Source organism: Tamandua tetradactyla, chromosome 17 (genome assembly GCF_023851605.1).
Source record: "Tamandua tetradactyla isolate mTamTet1 chromosome 17, mTamTet1.pri, whole genome shotgun sequence".
Classification (NCBI taxonomy): Eukaryota; Metazoa; Chordata; class Mammalia; order Pilosa; family Myrmecophagidae; genus Tamandua; species Tamandua tetradactyla.
Window position 1 is genome coordinate 60,678,646 of NC_135343.1, and position 21,524 is coordinate 60,700,169.

The window sequence follows — 21,524 nt, forward strand, 5'->3', positions numbered from 1 at the left end:
CACACGTTTGTCTCAAGTGTTTGGAATGGGTCTCCCCCAGTCACCGATCTCCGTGGCCTGGGGCTTTCGGATCCAAATCTCTCCGTTGGTTCAGGGGCCGCGCGTGGTGGGGGCGTCAGCTGCCGCGGCTTGAGGGGACCCTGTGGCTGGTTGCGGGCCGCAGCGGGCCTGGGGGATTCCCCACCGGACCAGGAAGCCTCCCGTGGGGGGGGGGCTTCCGCGGCTTGGATAGCCCTCCTATCTGAGACTCGTATCCGCGGACTCGAAGCAGAGACTCGAAGCCGCCCGCAAAAGAGGGGTGCCACCTGCCTCAGCTTGGGAAACTTGCTTCTCCAATACTCTCAGCCGGCCCGGAAAGGGGGGAGGGAGTAGCTCGGACCACCGCAGCTGCCGCTGATCGGGAGATTGCACGCCGCTGTGGGTCTCAGTGCAGCCGAGTCTCGCAGTCAGTCTAGCCAGCCCAGACTCTGGATAGCCCTCTGATCCGGGACTCGTAGCCGCGGACTTAACGCCGAGACTCGAAGCCGCCCGCAAAAGAAGGGCGCCGCCTGCCTCGGCTTGGGGAACTTACTTCTCCGATACTCTCAGCCGGCCCGGGAAGGAGGGAGGGATTAGCTCGGACCGCCGCAGCTGCGGCCGCTCGGGGGTCTCGCCGCAGCCAAGTCTCGCAATCAGACTTGCCAGCCCAGACTTTGGATAGCCCTCTGATCCGAGACTTGTAGTCGCGGACTCGAAGCCGCCCGCAAAAGTGTTGCGCCGGCCGCCTTGGCTGGGAAGCTTGTCTCTCCAAGTCTCTCAGCCAGCCCCGGAAGGAGGGAGGGATTAGCTCGGACCGCCGCAGCTGCGGCCGCTCGGGGGTCTCGCCGCAGCCAAGTCTCGCAATCAGACTTGCCAGCCCAGACTTTGGATAGCCCTCTGATCCGAGACTTGTAGTCGCGGACTCGAAGCCGCCCGCAAAAGTGTGGCGCCGGCCGCCTTGGCTGGGAAGCTTGTCTCTCCGAGTCTCTCAGCCAGCCCCGGAAGGAGGGAGGGATTAGCTCGGACCGCCGCAGCTGCAGCCGCTCGGGGGTCTCGCCGCAGCCAAGACTCGGAATCAGACTTGCCAGCTCAGACTTTGGATAGCCCTCTGATCCCAGACTTGTAGTCGCGGACTCGAAGCCGCCCGCAAAAGTGTGGCGCCGGCCGCCTTGGCTGGGAAGCTTGTCTCTCCGAGTCTCTCAGCCAGCCCCGGAAGGAGGGAGGGATTAGCTCGGACCGCCGCAGCTGCGGCTGCTCGGGAAATCGCCCGCCGCTCGGGGATCTCACTCACCGCAGCTGAGTTTCGCAGTCAGACTAGCCAGCCCAGACTTGGTTACGCTGTGTGTCCATTCCCTGCTGTAGCCCCGGGAGTTGTTTTGTACTGTTTCTGTTCACCTATTAGTTGATTTGGGGTTGGAGGAACTAAGACGCATGTACCTTACTAAGACGCCATCTTGGATCTCGACAGATTGTTTTTCTCTTGCTGCTTTCAAGATCCTCTCTTTCTCTTTGACCTCTGACATTCTAACTAGTAAATGTCTTGGAGAACGCCTATTTGGGTCTATTTTCTTTGGGGTGCGCTGCACTTCTTGGATCTGTATATTTAGGTCTTTCATAAGAGTTGGGAAATTTTCAGTGATAATTTCTTCCATTAGTTTTTCTCCTCCTTTTCCCTTCTCTTCTCCTTCTGGGACACCCACAACACGTATATTTGTGCGCTTCATATTGTCATTCAGTTCCCTGATCCCCTGCTCAAGTTTTTCCATTCTTTTCCCTATAGTTTGTTTCTTTTTGGAATTCAGATGTTCCATCCTCCAGTTCACTAATTGTAGCTTCTGTCTCTTTAGATCTACCATTGTAGGTATCCATTGTTTTTTCCATTTTTTCTTCTTTGTCCTTCACTCCCACAAGTTCTGTGATTTGTTTTTTCAGATTTTCTGTTTCTTCTTTTTGTTCAGCCCATGTCTTCTTCATGTCCTCCCTCAATTTATTGATTTGGTTTTTGAAGAGTTTTTCCATTTCTGTTCGTATATTCAGCATTAGTTGTCTCAGCTCCTGTATCTCATTTGAACTATTGGTTTGTTCCTTTGATTGAGCCATATCTTCAATTTTCCGAGCGTCGTCCATTATTTTCTGCTGGTGTCTGGGCATTTGATCAGATTTCCCTGGGTGTGGGACCCAGCTGGTTGAAAGGTTTTTCTGTGGAATCTCTGGGCTCTGTTTTTCTTTTCCTGCCCTGTAGGTGGCGCTCGTGGCGGTCGTTTGTCTGTGGGGCAGTCGGCCCGGGAAACCGCACGTGGAGGCGGGGTTCGCTGGCCGCGGCTTGGGGGAGTGGCGGTCCAAATTGCCCAGCTGGCCCGAGACGCCAAGCGTGATGGGAGGGCCCTGCTATCCAATGTTCCCAGTCAGACCGGGGAGCCACGTGCGTGGAGGGGACCCCAGTCGCCAGCCACCCCAGCCGGGAAAACGTGCGCCCCTCGGGTATCTCACCGCAGCGGATTCTACCTGCCCGTTCAGCCGTTCCACAATGGGGTACTTTTTGGTCTCTGTCATGACTCCGGGAGCTGTTTCGTATTGTTTCTGTTTCTTTAGTTGCTTTTCTGGAGGAGGAACTAAGACCCGCGCGTCTTACTAAGCCGCCATCTTCTCCGGAAGTCTCGTCTTCATCATTTTTGAAGAACAGTTTTGCCAGATATAGAATCCTTGGTTGGCAGTTTTTCTCTTTCAGCATCTTAAATATATCATACCACTTGCCTTCTCACCTCCATGGTTTCTGCTGAGAAATCCACACATAATTTTATCAAGCTTCCCTCGTATGTGATGGATCATTTTTCTCTTGCTGCTTTCAGAATTCTCTCTTTGTCTTTGATATTTGACAATCTGATTAGTAAGTGTGTTGGAGTAGGTCTATTCAGATCTATTCTCTTTGGGGCACACTATGTTTCTTGGTTCTGTAATTTTATGTCTCTCATAAGAGATGGGAAAATTTTCAGGGCTTATTTCTTCCATTATTCTTGCTGTCCCTTCTGTTCTCTCCTTCTGGGACATCCGTAGCATGTTTATTTATGCTCTTCATGTTGTCATTCAATTCCCTGAGACCCTGCTCATATTTTTCCATTCTTTTCCCCATCTGTTCTTTTGTGTGTTGGATTTCAGATGTCCTGTCTTCTAGTTTGCTAATCCTTTCTTCTGCCTCTTCAAATCTGCTGTTGTAAGTCTCCATCATGATTTTCCTTCCCTCTGTTGTGCCTTTCATTCCCATAAGTTCTGCCGTTTGTTTTTTCAATCTTTCAGGTTCTTTGTCTTTGCCCAATGTCTTTTTATATCCTTCATCTCTTTTGCAAGATCTTCCCTCAGCTTGTTTCGATTTGATTTTTGAGTTGATTTAGTATGCTTATTTGAACATCTTTCCAGTTAGTTCTTTCAGTTCCTTTATCTCGTTTCCAGTGTTAGTTTGTTTCTTTGGGCCATATCTTCATTTTTCCTAGTATGACTCAATTTTTTCCTGGTGTCTTGGCATCTGATTTCCTTGATTAGTTTATTCTAGAGGTTGTTTTTACTCTTTTAGCTTGCGTTATCTTGTTGATTGGCTTTGTTCTCTAGTCTTTGGCATTCAGTTCAGCTTATTCTAGACCTCTAGCATAGCTTCTCTTTAACTGATCAGAATTTTTCACCTCTTGTGTTTCTGGTTTTTGTTCTGCCTGCATGGAACATCTTTTTGAAGAGCATCTCCCCAGATGACTGACCCCAATCAGATTTTCCCAGACAAGGCAGGCCCAGGTCTCAGGAGGATTGTGTAATCAGTATCAAGTTTCCCTGAGGATGACACCCAGCAAGTTGTTTAACTTTCCTGTGGCTCCTCCAGACTCTATGCTTTTCATATTCTGCCCAGCATGTGGTGCTTAAAAACTCACAGCTCCCCACCAGCATACATTGATACAGTGCCTTTAATTCTCAGTAGACCCTGTCCCTGCAAAGGATGTGGTTGAGACAGAATCTGAGGTGGAAGGCAAGCTTAAGCTGTTTCTGATTTCCAGCTCATGAGTCTGAATTCTCTGAAGGAGGGCCACTACTTGAGCCTGGCCCCACTCTGCCCCTCTTTTCTCAAGAAAAGCTATGCCCTTTAGGGAGTTGCCTCCTTCACTTGACTCATCACTTTGTCTCTCAAACCTATCTTAACTTCTCCCTTGCCTGATGAGCTACTTGGGGTACTTTTGAAAGGGGAAGGGTAAGGAAAAAAAATTTTTTTAACAATTAAAATAAAATCCCTTTTCAGAGCCCCTTCCCAGCCTAAAAGTTTCTCCATTCAAGAGCCAGAGTTGGTACCCAGCGCCATGTGCCCCTTTTCTTGGCACACAGCCCTTTTCCAGTATTGTGTGGTCACCCAACTCTAGAGACCTCCTTTTTTTTTTCTATTAGCCCCATTTTCTCTCTGCTGGGAGAGACCCTAGGTTCCTTTCCTGCTTTTTCTGGGTTTATCTGAGCTTTTATTCAGCAGTCCAGATTTATTTATTAAAACTGCATTTGGTGGGGGTGGGGGTGGGCAACAGTGGCTCAGTGGCAGAGTTCTTGCCTGCCATATCAGAGACCTGGGTTCTATTCCCAGAGCTTGTCCATTGGAAAAAAAAAACTACATTTGGGGTGGTGTGAGTAGTTCAGTGATAGGATTCTCGCCTGCCATACAGGAAACCTAGGTTTGATTCCCAGCCCATTCAATCCTCTCCAAAAAAAATTGTGAAAAATATTTCCTGTGATATACATACCACATATCTGCATCTGTGTGTATGTATGTATAGATATAGAAATACATATATGTAGGGAAACACATAAGAATAAATAAATGCAAAAAATTTAAATGCATTTGGAGCTTGGTTGAGCTGCCTTCCTTTGTTCCTAGTAGAGACTGCTTCTTTTTCCCATGGGGAAGTATTTACAACAGCCTGCCATGCCAGTAGGGGAAGGGTGCCAGCCTCTCCAGTTTGGGACCTTCGCTTAACAGTTCTGCACTGTGATCTTGGCCCTTTCACCCATTCCAGATTGGTGTATGATGTGTATCTGATCACAGATATCCCCCAAACAGTTGTTTCAGACAGTTCTGGCTATTTTCTAGGTCTAGAGGACTAACTAAATCCCACACCTCCCTATGCTTCCATCTTCCCCCTGTGAATTGTTGTGTTTGCTTGTATTTTGTTAAGGATTTTTGTATCTATATTCCTAAGAGATGTTAGTCCGTAGTTTTCTTTTCTTGTGGTATTTTCCTTTGGTTTTGGTATGTGGGTGATGTTCACCTCATAGATTGAATTAGAAAGTGTTCCTTCCTTAGTTTTTTCACTGAGTTTGAGTAGAACTGGGGGTAAGTCTTAGAATGTTTGGTAGAATTCCCCTGTGAAGCCATATGGTCCTGGACTTTTCCTTTGTTGAGGGGGTTTTGAATATTGATTCAATCTCTACTAGTAATTTGTTTGTTGAGATCTTCTATTTCTTGTTGAGTTAATGTAGGTAATTTGTATACTTCTAATAATTTGTCCATTTCATCTAGGTTATCTAATGTATTGGTAGATAGTTGTTTCTAGTATCCTCTTATAGTTCTTTTTATTTCAGCAGGCTCAGTAGTAATGTCCCCCTTTTCATTTCTGATTTTAGTCATTTGTATCCCCTCTCTCTTTTGCTTTGTGAACCTAGCTAACAATATATATATTTTTATCTTTTCAAAGAACCAACTTTTGGTTTTGTTTATTCTTGCCATTGTTTTTCATTTATTTGTTTTCTATTTCATTTATTTCCTCTCTAATCTTCATTCTCTCCACCCTTCTGTTTGCTTTGGGTTTAGTTTCCTCTTCTTCTAGTTCTTTCAGTTTTGAGTTTAGGTCTCTTTGATTTCAAGTCTTCTTTTTGAATGTAGGCATTTAGAGCTATAAATTTTCTTCTCAGCATTGCCTTTGCTACATCCCATAAGTTTTGGTAGGTGTATTTTCATTTTCATTTGCCTCAAGATATTTTCTTAATTTTGTTTCGTATTTCTTCTTTAACCCATTTGTTGTTTCAAAGTATGTTAATTTCCACGTATTTCTGAACTTTCCATTTTTCCTTTTGTTACTGATTTCTTACGTCATTACTTTGTGGTCAGAGAATATACATTGTATGGTTTCAGTATTTTTGAATTTGTTGAGACTTGTTTTTTGATCTAACGTATGGTCTATCCAGGAGAATGAGCCACGTGCACTGAAGAAGAATTCATGTTCTGTTTTGTTGGGTGAAGTGTTCTACATATGTCATGTCTAGTTGGTTTAGAGTATCTTCCAGGTCTAGTATTTCCTTACTAATCTCCTGACTAGATGTTCTATCCATTATTGAGAGTGGTATGTTAAGGTCTCCTACTATTAATGTAGAACCTTCCATTTCTCCCTTCAAGTCAGTCAATATTTGCTGTATACATTTTGGGGCTCTGCTGTTTGGTGCACACACATATATAATTGTTACATCTTCTTGTTGAGTTGTCCCTTTTATCAGTATATAATGACCATCTTTGTCCCTTTTGACTGTTTTTTACTCAAAGTCTATTTTGTCTGATATTAGTGTAGCACCACCACACCTCCCCCTCAGCTCTCTTTTGGTTGCTAATTACATATTATATTTTTTTCTATTCTTTCACCATCAACTTACTTGTGTCTTTGAATTTAAGGTGAGTCTTTTGCATACAGCATATAGTTGGGTCATACTTTGTTACCCATTCTTTGAGTTTCTGCCTTTGGACTGGAAAGTTTAATCCATTTACATTTTAAAGTCACTACATTTAAAGTCTTATTATCTTTTTTGTCCCACACTTTCATTAATGCCTCCTTCTATGTTTATTTTTTTTTCTGTAGTTCCAGCTTTTATATTTGCCCATGTAGTTACCTTTACCAGAGTTCGATCTTTCTTCATGTGGCTTCAATCTAGTGTCTAGGCTTTTCCTTTCAACCTGAAGAACTACCTTTAGCATTTCTTGCAGAATCAGTCTCATGGTCACAGTTTTCCTCAAGTTTTTTTTTTTTCTGGGAAGGTCTTAATCTCTCCCTCTTTTTTTTTTTTTTTGCATGGGCAGGTACAGGGAATCGAACCCAGGTCTCCAGCATGGCAGGCGAGAATTCTGCCACTGAGCCACTGTTGCACCGCCCTCCCTCATTTTTGAAAGACAATCTTGCCAGATACAGAATTCTTGTTTGGGAGTTTTTTTCCTTTCAGGAGTTCAAGTAGGTCATCCCACTGCCTTCTTTACTTTATGGTTTCTAATGAGAAAATGGCATTTAATCTTATTGAGGCTCCCTTGTATGGGACATGTTTCTTTTCTCACGCAACTTTAAAATTTTCTCTTTGTCTTTGGCATTCAGTATTTTGATTATAATGTTTAATGGTATGTGTATTTGAATTTATTCTGTTGGAGTTCATTAAGCATTTTGGATGCATGTATTTATGTCTTTCATTAAATTTGGGAAGCTTTCAGCCATTATTTCTTCTAATATTCTCTCTGCCTCTTTCTCTCTTTTCTTTGCATCTGGGAATTCTCCACAAGATATATTGGAATGCCTGATGGGGCCCCACAGAGTCTCATTTTTCTTCCCTTCTGTTACTCAGACAGGATGATTTTAATTGTTTAACTTCAAGCTCAGTGATTCTTCTGTCAGTTCCAATCTACTGTTGAACTTCTCTGTGGAATTTTTTTCCTATTACTGTGGTCTTCAGCTCTATTTGGCTCCTTTTCATAATTTTCTTTTTATTGATATTTTGTTTGTGTTCATCTATTGTTTTCCTAATGTCCTTTAGTTCTCTGTCTATGTGTTCCTTTAGCTTTTTGAGCATATTAAGGGCAATTTTTAAAAAGTCTTTGGTATATCCCAGGCCTTGTCTTCCTTGATAGTTTTTAATACTTTAATCTGCTCCTTTGCATGGGCCACACTAACTGTTTCTTATATGTTTTTTAATCTTTTATTGCAACTTAGAGATTTTGGTATTTTAATATGTTATTGCTAGAATTTAGACTCTGTCTTGTCTGTTCCTTAAGCTTGTGTTCAGCTAGTGTTATGACGAAGTTTCATTGAATGCCAGGAGCTAAAACAATTTTTTTAAGGAAACATCTTTCCTAGTCTTTGAAGACTGACCTGAGATCTTAGATTTACAGTGAGTTTAGAGAGCAGCCCAAGGCAAAAAGCATAGAGACTCCCTTATCTTTTCTGCATATTTGTCTTGTCCTGGGCCTGTGCATACAGCTCTAGGGATTCTCCCTTTTACATAGAAATGAATGTCCCCATTTCCCCCAGGAAACAGTGTCCTACAGCTGGCACTCCTTTGCCCAGGTGGCTGGGATTTTACTGCTCTTCCTCAGTGTTGCATGGGAGCACACTGAGATGCCTTCAGGTATAGGGCCTGTTCTGGGACTTGGAGCCTATGAAGTGTGTCCTGGTTCAGTCCTTGAGGCTGCCCCCAAACAGATGGTACCACCCATACATGCACCTCATATATATGCATAAAGGTTATACTTTGTCCCCTCCAGGACCAGGAACCCACACTGGTTGTGCAGTTCTGCTTGGTCTGAGCCAGTAAGAGGATGGGGCAGGACCAGCCAGGGCACCCCAAGATCCTACTGTTGTTAAGTTTCCTTTTTATTGATTCAGCACTCACCCTGTTACTTCAGTCCTTTCTGCCAGTTCTTGCTGATTGTTCAAAGCTTCTTTTGTGTGATGGAACCGTGAACTTCTGACTCTACCATCTCAATTAGGGTGGGACCCTCAAATGCCATACGGATTCTTGACATGTCCTCTGTAATTAAACTAATATTAATAAGTAGGCCAATGTTTTGAGTTCTCATTCCAATGTTAACAGAAATTAAGTATTCTCAAGCATCTAGCAAACTTCCTTTCCCCCTTAGAAAAGCCCTAAAATACTACATATGTCACCATGACCCCTCCTGGTTCCTTGCCTATTCTTTTAGATCTGTAAGCTTCCTAGAGTCCTTAATTCAGATTTATTCAGATTGAGATAAAATTGTAGTAGCTTCTGGCTTAGTCTGTGTTTTAGTTTTTCAAATGCTAAACAAATATCACCCAATGGGTTGGCTTAATGACAGGAATTTATTGGCTCACACTTTCTGAGCCTATAAGGAATGCTTCCTCCTAGGGTCAGTATCTTCTGGCTAGCTGGCGATCTCTGGGGTTCCTTGGCTTTCCTGCCACATGCACATTGCAGTCTCCTCTGGCTCCTCTCTCCATATGACTCTCACTCTGCTTATAAACAGCTTCAATATCTGGATTAGAGCCCATCCTGGTTCAGTGGGTCCTTAACTGAAGTAGCATCTTCCTTACAATGGCTCCACACCCACGAGAATGCAGACCAAGTCCAAGAATACGCGCAAACTGGGGTATGCAATTCAGTCCACCGCAGCCTGGTACTGTAATACCAGAGGAAGTCTGTGTGCCAGTTTGTGTGAACAGCTTAATATAGAGAAATTCTGAAACCTTTAAGTCTCATTTCAGAACAGATTTTGAGAGTTTTACCACCTCTTTTTATTTTACTTGTTAAAAATATTAGGAGAAAGTATCATCTGCTATTGCCTTGCTTTCATATAAAGAAGATAGTAGTGTGTGTACAATCTCAGATGTTAGGAGCCATTAGAAAGGAACTGTTGACCTCCATACACTGACACACATGTTCTCACTATATCTTTCCTGGTTTCTCTCATATTGCTGAGGACTATGACAGGATCCATACAGAAGAGTCATCCTCCAGAGTCTGGTGTATGGGGAGCACTACTTGGGTAAACTACAGCCTTCTGCTTTCCAGTGTGGCCCTGTGAAGGTCTGGAGCTATGTACCCCATTTGTGACTTGTCCTGGTTATCACCACCATTCTATTCTTTCTTCTAGCATAAAGCCAGCCACAGCTTTCCAGCTCCTCCCTGACCAGCCAGGTGGTGTGTGCACTCAGAGAATATAGGCCAGAGGTAGCTAATGAAGCACCAAGTTTAGGAAAATCAGTCTCTCAGCCAGCTAGCACACTAATGTACTCTAAATATATAACTCTGGGAGTCCACTGCTACTTTTCCTTTTTATTGGGGCAGGCTGTAATAATGGCTGTCTGTCTCTTTATTTCATCTTGTTGAGTCCTGATTCTGTGCTTTCCCTTTCAGCGGTTCTGCGAGTGGCTGGCTCTCTGCAAAAGAGTACAGAAGTGATGAAGGCCATGCAGAGTCTTGTGAAGATCCCAGAAATCCAGGCCACCATGCGGGAACTGTCCAAAGAGATGATGAAGGTGATTGGGGCTAGCAGCCCTGCTTCCCCTCCCAACCACGGGCATCCCACATACCAAATGGCTAGGGTGGGGATGTGGCAGCTGGGAGTGGACACACCTGTACTGCCATAAACACTGATTGAAACCATGCAAACTGAGCATTAGAGGGGCTGAGTCATATTGCCAGAGTTTTCCTTAGAAGAAGCAGAGATGGGGTACCCAGAGCTCTAGGGAGGTGGGGGGTCCAGAAAGCAGCCATCTGGGGTTCAAGGAGGTTGGGTTTGGTGGCTCCAGCCTCTGCAAGGAGATGGGAAGAAACCCAGTGTCCCAGTTCACACAGCTGTTCTAACAAATACCACAAACTGGTATTAGCTACTTAAACAACATAATTCTATTGTCTGACAGTTTGGAAGCTAGAAGTCCAATGTCAGGGTGTCCACAGGGCCATGCTTTCTCTGAAGTCTACAGCATTCTGATGGTGGCTGGCTGGCAGTCAAAAACTCGGTCTCTGCCTCCATCACTTGCCATCTCCCTCCTTGACTGTCTCCTACTCATTGTATCCACATTTCCTGTGCTTGTAAGGACTCCAGTCATACTGGATTGTGGCCCTCCCAGAGTCATTTTGGCTTTTTCATCTTAACCAATATGATCTTCACAATCCTATTTACAAGTGTGCTCCCATCCACAGGCTCGGTGTTGGGACTTGATGTGTCTTTATGGGGAGTAGGATTCAATTCATAATACTCTGGCTGCTCCAGGAACATTAGGGATGCTGGCGAGGAATGTCATTGTAGACCGGGGATGAACAAACTTTTCCTCTGAAAGGCTAGGTAATAAGTATATTTTAGGCTTTGCAGGACATATATCTCTGTTGTAATCCTCATTTCTGCCTTTGTAGCCTGATAATAGGCATAGGTAATATATAAACAAATGAATATGGCTATGTTCCAGTAAACTTTATTTACAGAAGCAATAGACCAGATTTGGCCCACAGATCATAGTTTGCTGACCTGTATTCTAGACTGAGAAAAGGGGAGATGGAGAACCAAATAGAAATCACCCAAATACTGCAAGCCCATGGCACCCCGTGCAAGCTGCTCCTCCTGGCAGCTCAGCGAGATAGGTGTTTTTACCCCTTTCTCACACAGGAGTTGTGGATGACTTGCCCAAGGTTACATTGGTAGTAGGTGGCAGATCTCAGGGTGGAGACAAATGTCAGACTTTATCACCTGAACTGCCACAGAGGAAGGGGTGATAGGATATAGTGGTTGTAACAGTGCTGTTTCATGATTCAAGTATGTGGCCTGAGAACCAAGATCGTATACTACAGATTCTTTAGTTTGTCCACAAAATGGCCTCCCTTTGTCCTAGGGAATTTCATTTATGTATTTGAATTATATACAGGGCTAGAGGGCCTAAAGGAGAGTGACTGGAGAAGAAAAGTATTGGGAAAGTAAAGCAGCGTAAAGACTTAAAGGCCCAGGTGTTTGGAGTGAGAAATTCTTGGGTGGTATTGGTAAGGAGCAAGCCAGGTTGGGAATATATGTCCTTTCAAAGTGCTGTGTGCATGTCTCATCTCCCAAGTAGGTAGCTGACTCTCCACCTTAGAACTGGAGTGACTTCAGGCCTGTTTTCTATTTTTGTGTGTGTGTGTGTGTGTGTGTGTGTGTGTGTGTGTGTGTTTAACCAGTAAGTCTTTATTTATTCATTATATTATTCCAGGGTAAAAAGAGAAAGGGGGAAAGAGCATATGTTACAAAATGATAGCAGAAGGAAAAGGAAGTACCGGTACAAAATCAACCATCAAATGAAACACACCCTAGTGATGGGGTCACCAAAGCCCAAGGGGGCTTGGTCTTCTGCAGTTCAGGGATGAGGGGAAGACAGACAGGTACATGCTCTCCTACCCTCCCTTCCTCCCCGTAGATCCAAGATTCAATACAAAGCTTTGGTTTCCAGCAATAAGCATGGAGTTCCATTATTCCATCTATTAAACAGTCTTATGGCCACTTAATATAAGTTTCTTGCATCTGCATAAAAATTCCTGAGTAACTTGGATGTACACTTGTCTTCCCATTATTGATCTTTCACTCCAACTTTCTACATGGAAACATCTCTTCCCCCACCCCTCCAATTTTTCTCTATATCCTTAGATTGTGATTAAGTAGGTTTGGTCAATCCAAACACAACGGTGTGTAATGTCCAGGAAAATGGAGGACTAGGGAGGGAACTACAGAGCCCACTACTCACCAAAAGCAGCAAGTAGACAGGAAGAAACTATCCAAAACAACTCTTCTGAGGTTCCAGAGACCAGGGATAGTTCTGTACAGCATCCAGGGAATTGCAAGATAAAGAGACTGAGAAACCATGGTCAGAGACTGTAGCTCCTGGCGCCCATTCCCAGCCTCAAGGGAAACAGCAGCAAGTGGCCCAATTCTTGTCTTGGGGGGCTGCTGTGGACTGGGGCAGCTAGTGGAGTCCTCTGCCCCAAGTACAGAGGAGGACATGGCCCAGAACTGATCCAGCTATTGGCCAGTGAATTTAGATCACAGGACCCCCTGTCCTAGCCCATCATAGTCAAACACTGCCACACCACTGTTTTGATCACATCAGATGCACAACTGGCAAAGGGCCAAAAATAGTCTTCTTTCCTAAGGCTAAAGGGCATAGGTTGCCAAAGAGCACGATCTGGTGAGCAGGCCTTGTGAAGTGAAAGGAGAAAATAAAGACTTTTTAGAGTCTTTCCAGACTCTTTCCCCAGGGTCCTTTGGATCTTGTCTGTATCCCCTGCACAGGTACCTGGCCCTGTTTTGGCTGAGAAATACTGATAAACCAACTGTCAAAGAAGAGCCTTAACAAAAACCCAATTAGCAACAAAGTCCTAGACAAGAGAGAGGAAACAATTTTCAGAATAAACCCAGAAATAATCAGATGCCCCCAAATCAGCAAAGAATCACAAGCCATACTAAGAAACTAGAAGATATGGCCCAATCAGAGGGGATACAGAATAACTAATCAAAGATGGTCAACCGAATCTCCTAAATCAAATCAAGGAGATGAAGGAAAATATGGCTAGAGAGATAAAAGGTATTTATGGGAGAACACACAGAATTTAAAAGCATACCAAAAAAGTAACATTTCATTGGAGTGAGAGGCACAATAGATGAAATTTACAAACTAGAGGCATACAACAGCAGATTTGAAGAGGCAGAAGAAAGGATCAGTGAGCTAGAAGGTAGAGCATCTGAATCCAAACAGAAGAGAGAACAGATAGAAAAAAGAATAGAAAAATTTGAACAGGATCTCAGGAAAATGATTTGCAACATAAAGCATGCAAACAAGTGTCATGGGTAGCCCAGAAAGAGAAGAGTAGGGAAAAATAATAGAAAGAATATTTGAGGAGATAATGACCAAAGTTTTCCTAACTCTTATAAATAAAAGACATAAACATGCGTGTCCGAGAAGGTGTAACATATTCCAAACAGAATAAATCTGAATGGACCCACTCTAAGACATATATCAGACTGTCAGATACCAAAGATAAGCAGAGAATTCTGAAAGCAGTAAGAGAAAAGCAATCCATCACATAAAAGGGACACTCAGTAAGACTAAGTACCGATTTCTCAGTAGAAACTGTGGAGGTGAGAAGGCAATGGTACAATATAGTTAAGATACTGAAAGAATAATTGCCAGCCAAAAATTCTTTAATGCAGCAAAGCTGTCCTTCAAAAATGAGAATTTGAAATATCCATAGACAAACAGAAGCTGAGTGAGTTTGTTAACAAAAGACCTACCCTCTAAGAAATACTAAAGGGAGTTCTGCAAGCTGAAAAGACAGGAGAAGGAGACTTCGAGGACAGTGTAGAAATGAAAAATATCACTAAGGGTAACTAAAGGGATAAAAAGAGAGAAAAAGATACAACAAAAAAATAGCCAAAGGATAAAATGGTTGAAGTACTGCCTGTATAGTAATAACATTGTTAGTGGATTAAACTCCCCAATGAAAAGACACAGAATATCAGAATGGATTAAAAAAGACATGGTCCACCTTGGTGGAGGAGACCACAGCAGAGTCCAGCAAGGATGAGATAGTAGCGCCTTCCCAATCACTCCTCTCAGGTTATGTGACCCCCTCTTAGGTTAATTGACCCCAGCCAATTCCTAGGCTTCAGAGGCCACTCCTTGACCAGATGCAAATCCCTCCATTTCCTCTACTCCAGCCACCAAAGATGTCCCAGATGGCAAGCTGGAGGTGGAGCGCCAACAAGCAGCAACTACCATGTCCCCTAAAACAGGCAGGAAAGGGGCCACCTCAGGTACCAGACCTCAGAAGCCCAAGAAGGAGGCCATGAACCCCCGAGCCTCAACACTAGCACTGCAGAACAACATCACCAGCACCTCCTGAGCAAGCCCTGGTCCCTGAGTGAGACCCAAGTGTAAGCCTTGGTGGCAAAGGTGGCAAAGGTCCTAGCGGAGCTGCTGGAGCAGGAAAGGAAGGTGACCATAGATGCAGTCACAGAGCAGCAGGAAGGCTCAGGTAGACTGCAAGCCAAAGCTGTCAGAAGACCAGCCAGCTGCCAAGGCCCCTAAGAATAAGAACAAACTGGCAGCTGGGAAAGGCAGAGAGGATGCTGTTTTCCCAGAAATGACCCCCCGGGACTCCAAGCAGAAATCAAAGAGAGACAAAGTGAGTGGTAATGTCCAAGAGAAGAAGGGGAAGGGGTTTCCTAACTCCCGAGTGGCCAAGGACAAACTAGGAGAGGAGCTGGTGATGGAGACGATTGAGGGCAGAGACCAAGGCAACTCGAAGAGCAAGAAGAAGAAGAGTTTCAACAAGAAAAAAAGGACCAAAGAAAAGGAAAAGGAAAAGAAGAAAACCAAAAAAAAGGCCTCAACCAAAGACACTGACTTGCCATCCCAGAAAAAAAAAGACAGCAGAGCAGACAGTCTGAAGGGCACAAAGCAGCAGCCCACTCTCTCCTAACCTTTCTGCACCACCTTCCTGTTTTGACTGATTTCCAGTCTTCCTGTAGAAGATCAAGTCATGGGATGACCGAGTTGAAACCTTTGAAACACTTTAAAGCTGGAGAGATTTCAAGAGGACACCATGGCAGAAAAGCCAGCTCTAATCGGCAGAAACGAGGTAGTTCAAGCAGTTTTTCTTCTTGGTAATAAAGCAACAACAACAAGCACTCCTGCTCTGCAGACCTCAAACTGCTGCCAGCTCACCCCTGAAGTTGCACGTACCTGAGAACATAGCGCAGGAATGAGGACCTTAGAGTAAAATGACCAGAAGTACAAAACGAAATTAGGAAAAAAGACCCATCGTTTGCACACAACTGGTGCAGTTGGCATCCTGGAGAAAATGGGACCCAAAATGCAGTTATCCAGGAAAGTAAATAAACAAAAGCATATTCGCCCAGAATGGGGAAGGCGTGACCTTAGCAGCAGCTAAGTCTGCAGCTGTCCCACCACCCACCCCTCTTGCCTGTCATGACAGCCCACTGCTTGGGACAGTTCCCAGCACCCTATCCCAAGAGTAGGCTGTGAGCAGACAAGACATGGAAAACCCAGCCTACTCTGTGTTCCCCCCACAGAAGGTAGTGGCACCTGGTGGGGCCATTGATATGCTTTTGTACTTAATCTTCTCATACTGGCATGAGAAAATTATTTTATAAATCCTTCTTTCAAGGAAAACAACTCCTTGTTCAGGCCGCTTCAGAGGACTGAGGATTCTAGGGGCATTTCATTCAGGCTCTAGGGGTATTTCTCCTTGTATTTAGATAGAGCATGGCTCGGGTTCCTTTGCCTTACCTTTTTCACCCACCAAGATGGAAGAGGGGGTGATGCTGTGGACCCTGGCCTGGGACACACAGCAGTACCAGCTGCCCCCTACCCATCCCATCTCACTTTCCCCACTCCGCGGATGGATGTCTGCTCCTTGGAACTTCCTGACCACAAAACGCTTGCTCCCACATACCATGGCTCAATTCTGGACCTCTGGGATCAGGGCAGGACTGTGGAGTTCTCTAAAAAGTAAGAGGGGTTCCTGCGAGCTGGGGACCTGCTGAGGCCACTGTGGGACTGAGGCTCTGGAAGAAGTGGCATGCCTTGGACTGGAGTGGCAGCCTGCATTCCTTGGCAGGATGGCGGAGACCTCCAGAGCTGAAGCCCCGGTCTCCTTTATATCTGCACTTCTACTTGTTTGTCCCCATTGATCAACTCTCACTCCTAGTACAGCACATCTGCCAGGTCCAATGACATGCATAGATTCCAGGCCCTTAGCAGGTTCTTAAAGGTGAGCTCTACTGCCGCCCCACCTCAGGGTTCCGGAAGCCCTCCACAAGCAGTGATGCACAGAGATGGCCCCTGGGGACAGAAACACCATCGCATGAAAGCCCTTACAGAGGCTTGAACCATGCAGCAACTGCAGCTCCTCTGCCCCCCAGGCTGCGTTCTCCAGTGCCTCCTCCCCAGCCTTGGTGCATTCACCTGCAAGCTGCTGCTGGTTGCACATGGAGCTGGTCATTATCAGATGAGTCAGCAGCCCCGGCCCCTGGTCGGGTGGTTACTGGCCCCAGAGAAGTCTGGAGGCAAAGGAGTGGCTCAGAGAAGAGGCAGCAACATCGTCCTGGCATCAGGCCTGCTTATTTGAACTCATGTAAACCCCAGAATCTGAGGGACAGCCTTTTTTAGAATCTGCCATCATTTTCCACAGTGGTTTCTGAATAGTAAGAGTTGATGTAGACCTGGAGGAGGCCTGTGGATGGTAATTCATGTTGGACAGTTGCATCTGGAGGTGCCTCCCCATGTGTGCTGCAGCCCAGCTCCTTGAGGCAGGGCAGGTCCAGTCACCATAATACGTAGAGCCCCCCCAACTCAGCCACCATGTGCAGCCTGAGCAAGTGTTTGACGGATGGCCCCAGTGGGCTGAATAAGGAACCGAACAGCAAGTTCTTCCTCCAGGACACTGAGAGCCATAGACAGTCAGGATGCACAGGGCTGCTCTTAGACAATTGCAGATGTCTCTCTAGCCTCTTTTATGGCTAGAAGGCAGCTGTGTTCAGGAGACAGCTGTCTTCAGCTAGGCCGGAGGCTGCCACTAGTTGGCTGTGAATGTGAGTTTGTTTACCTGCTCGTTTTCTAGGTGAGAAGGGTTCTGTGAATGGATTCACATCAGTCGTCAGAAGCAGAAAGGCTGGCAGGAGGGTGGGTTGCTTTGGGTATGACCTTGTGCAGGGTGTGAGCAGTGAGTGGGGCCTTGGCCGGGTGTAGGGGAGCACATGGCCCTTGGCACCCCTATCCACTGGGACGTCTGGGTACAAAGCAGGTGGCAAAGTAGTCGGGATTCTGCCTCCTGCCCAGCAACATTGCAGCTGCCTTTTGACACTGGAGGCTGCTGCTCTGATCATTTGCTTCAAAAGCAAACTGCCCATGGGGCTATGTCTGGGCCCTGAGCGGCCTGTTCAGTGGGGAAGCCTGTGGGCCTTGTGGGGTCAAGTGTTGGAGAGCAGTTTTCTCGCACCCCCAGTGGTGCCATGTTGCTGCATGAGCTGGGGTGATGGATCAAGGGATCCTTGCCCAACTAACTAGACCAGCCTGTGGACTGCCCAGCACACCCCTTCCTCACATGGGGGGTCTGATGATTCTGGAGAGCCTTGCTTCTGGCCTTCTCAGGCCTGATGCAGGGCCTGGTGGCTGCCAGCAACTATAACCTGGACCTGCCCTCTGGCTTCCCTACCCTACTTTTAGCATTTGTTATTACAGAGTCTCATAGCTGCAAGCGGCTTTCAGGCCATGTTTTGGCTCCCTAAGTCACAAATGGTATTTGCAGTGTTAGGAAAGTTGCTGCCCAGCTCATCCTTCAGCAAGTTCTTCGATTGCTGCTCATGAGGGTCCCATGGCTTGGGTAGTCTCTGCCGATAGTCCCTGGTGGCCCTCTCCAGCCTTGGTACTCAGTTCGGAGAGCCAGTTCCCTTAGGGCCTTTAGCCTCTGTAGAGGGGCAGCGTCCAGCATTCCCTTTGGCCCTACTGTCTTGCCTGTCAGCCCTGGAAGGGTAGACAGGACTTGAAGGGAGTGGCAGGTGCCTTCGAGACTGAGGGCAGTGATGTGTGTGTGTTCTGTGTTTAGGCTGGGATCATAGAAGAGATGTTGGAGGACACTTTTGAAAGCATGGATGATCAGGAAGAAATGGAAGAAGCAGCAGAAATGGAAATCGACAAGATTCTCTTTGAAATTACAGCAGGTATCGCCATGGGATCCATCCTGTTTTCTGGTCTTTTTATGGCTGCTCCTGTGGTCCCTTATTTGCATAACAGCTCTTTAGGCTGTAACTCCTTTACCTCTACATTTTGTATTTTAGATGACACAAGTTATATCCTGAAAAACATGACATCTATAACCATCTTCAACACCCCACAAAGATAAAGAATTTTTTTAATTCCTAGAGTTTTTTGTAAGCATAAGTTTTTGTTTTGTTTTGTTTTTTATTTTTTTATTGATATATATTATATATTCACATACCATATAATCATCCAAAGTGTACAATCAGTGGTTCACTGTATCATGTAGCTGTGTGTGTATTATCACAATCGACATTTTTTTTCTTTTTTGTAAAAAATATCATACATACAAAAAGCAATGAATTTCAAAGCACATCGCAACAATTAGTTATAGAACAGATTTCAGAGTTTGGTATGGATTACAATTCCACAATTTTTGGTTTTTACTTCTAGCTGTGCTAAGATACTGGGGACTAAAATATCACTATAATGATTCAGCAGTCATACTCATTTGTTAAGCCCTATCTTCTCTGTATAACTCCCCATCACCTTTGATCTTCCTGCCACTCTTTAGGGGTATTTGGGCCATGCCCATTCTAACTTTTCATGTTGGAAGGTGCTGTCAGTAATATGGGATGGGGGATGGAACTAGTTGATGCTCTAGAAGGAATGGCCCCTCTGCATTTTAGGACTTATCTGGTCCAGGGACCCATCTGGAGCTTATAGGCTTCTAGAAATTTACCTTAGTACATGGAACCTTTGTTGAATCTTATCTAGCATCCTAGGTGTTCTTTAGGATTGGCAGGAATGGTTTTGGTTGGGGGTTGGCAGCTCTGTTTGAACTGTTTTAGCCACTGATACTTTGTTACACTTCTTTTCCCCCTTTTGGTCAGGATGGCATTGTTGATCCCATCTGCTAGGTCCAGGCTCATCCCTGGGTATCATGTTCCACATAGGGGGGAGGGCAATGATTTCACTTGCAAAGTTGGGCTTAGAGAGAGAGAGGCCACATCTGAGTAACAAAAGAGGTCCTCCAGAAGTAACTCTTAGGCATGCCTATTAGTAGGCTAAGCTTCTCTGCTACATACTGAAGCTTCATAAGAGCAAGCCTCAAGATCAAAGGGCTTGACCTATTGATTTGGATATCCCTAATATTTGACACAGTCTCAGGGGATTCCCTGAGGTAAAATGTAATAGTTCCATAGTTTTCCTCCCATCCCTCAAGGGACTTCGCCAATACTTTTTGAATATCTTGTAAGCATAAGTTTTTTATATTTGTTCTCATATACTGCATGGAAGTTTAAATTGCTACAGACTCTCTTGAAAGCATCTTGGCAATAGCTGTCAAAAGCCTTTGGCCTAGCACATCCACTTTTGGGAGTTGACCCTAATGAAATAATTAAGATGTGCTGAATGATTTAACTCAAGGATGGTCCATAGTGACAGGGTTTATAGTATTGAAGTTTAAAACAAACTAAGTGCCTAGTAGTAGAATATTGGCTGAATCAATTGATCTCTGTTTTAATGGAATACTATCTAGCTGTGATAGATGATGTAGAAATATACTCACTGACATGGAAAGATGTTCCATCCAGGAGAAAAAAAGCCTTTTGACAAAAGTACACACTTCTGTGTAAAAACATCTGGAAAAGGGATAAAAATGTCGACAGCAGTTATCTTTGAGTGAGAGAGTTTTAAAATTTTATTTTTCTGGCTTTTCTGAGTTTTATGTTTAATAAAAAATATAATTGGTCTGTTTAAAATTTTATTATTTTAATTTGTTTGGAAAAAGAAGAGTAGTTAGGGAAAAGTTTGTGAAAAATTTAGAAACAATTTACTTGGAGAGAAGATTTAGCATCTTCATGAATCTTGAAAATTAAATTTTCAGTAGTTTTTAGGAAATTAGATCAGGAGCGTCAAAACCGTGATTCTTAAAATCCTTATAATTATTATGATTTGGTATTCCTATGAGTCGGTGTTTGCACACTTGCCACCATGAGCAAAACCCCAGAACAGCTTGTTTTGTTGCCCCTTTTCTGTTTCCTATCAGGGGGTCCAGGTGTGAAGGGGTGGGGGGAGGACAAGGGGCACCTCTGAAGTGGGCATTTTGTTCATTTGTTTGCTGTTTCTTTTCAGGGGCTTTGGGGAAAGCACCCAGCAAGGTGACCGATGCCCTTCCGGAGCCGGAACCCCCAGGAGCAATGGCTGCCTCCGAAGAGGAGGAGGAGGAGGAGGAGGAGGAGGAGGCCCTGGAGGCCATGCAGTCCCGGCTGGCCACGCTGCGCAGCTAGGGGCCGCCTGGCCCGGCCCAGCCCTCGCTCTGCTCCTGGCCCAGCCCGGGTACACACACACTCCTCTGAAGCTGCTGCCTGCTGTGTGTCTTCTTGCACTACACCTCTGTCTTGAGGCATTGCACTTGGGGAAGGTTCTCTGCTAACATCTGTCCTCTGCAGAGGTCTGGAGCTCTCTTAGGTCTCAAAGCAAGTGTTACTGTAGAAGGTGGTGTAATTAAATGAGTCATTTTAAGGGTTTAAAAAGGTATCTTTTTGGGGGGAGGGCAAAGAATTCTCTCTTCTCATGAAGTATGTCTGAGAATAGAGTTGATTGTCTGAATGTTGAAGACTCTACATTTTTTTTGTCTATAAAACACTATATAAAAGGATTTTAATAAATTTCTGCTTTAACACTTGGTCCCCTTGTGGACTGTAATGTGCGATGAGCTTTCAAGGTGTTTGCTGTCCCAGATCATATCGTATGTTGGCCCTGGAAAGAGAGGAAGGACAATAATCAGGCATATGGGGTTTGAAAGCTCAACAGAAATGGCTTCTGCTCAGTGGATCTGAGACACATACACACACCATGGGAGCCTCTTCTGAATTTGCCAACTTTTTAAACAAAAAGAATGCTTGGGGATTGTACCCCTTGTCCTGCTGGCTGGTTAGTGTTGGGTCTGGGCTGTAA

At 44.9% G+C, this 21,524-nt stretch overlaps 1 protein-coding gene across 3 annotated transcripts in view; it reads left to right on the forward strand.

Moving 5' to 3' along the window:
- Positions 1-21,252, forward strand: part of CHMP3 (charged multivesicular body protein 3) — a 110,056-nt gene extending 88,804 nt beyond the window's left edge. For all 3 annotated transcript variants that reach the window (XM_077134839.1, XM_077134837.1, XM_077134838.1), the window contains 3 exons: positions 10,180-10,301; positions 18,412-18,526; positions 20,700-21,252. In XM_077134839.1, coding sequence (XP_076990954.1) covers positions 10,180-10,301; positions 18,412-18,526; positions 20,700-20,854 — 392 coding nt within the window. In that variant the 3' untranslated portion in view covers positions 20,855-21,252. The remainder of the gene's footprint in view (positions 1-10,179; positions 10,302-18,411; positions 18,527-20,699) is intronic.
- Positions 21,253-21,524: the final 272 nt, after the last annotated feature.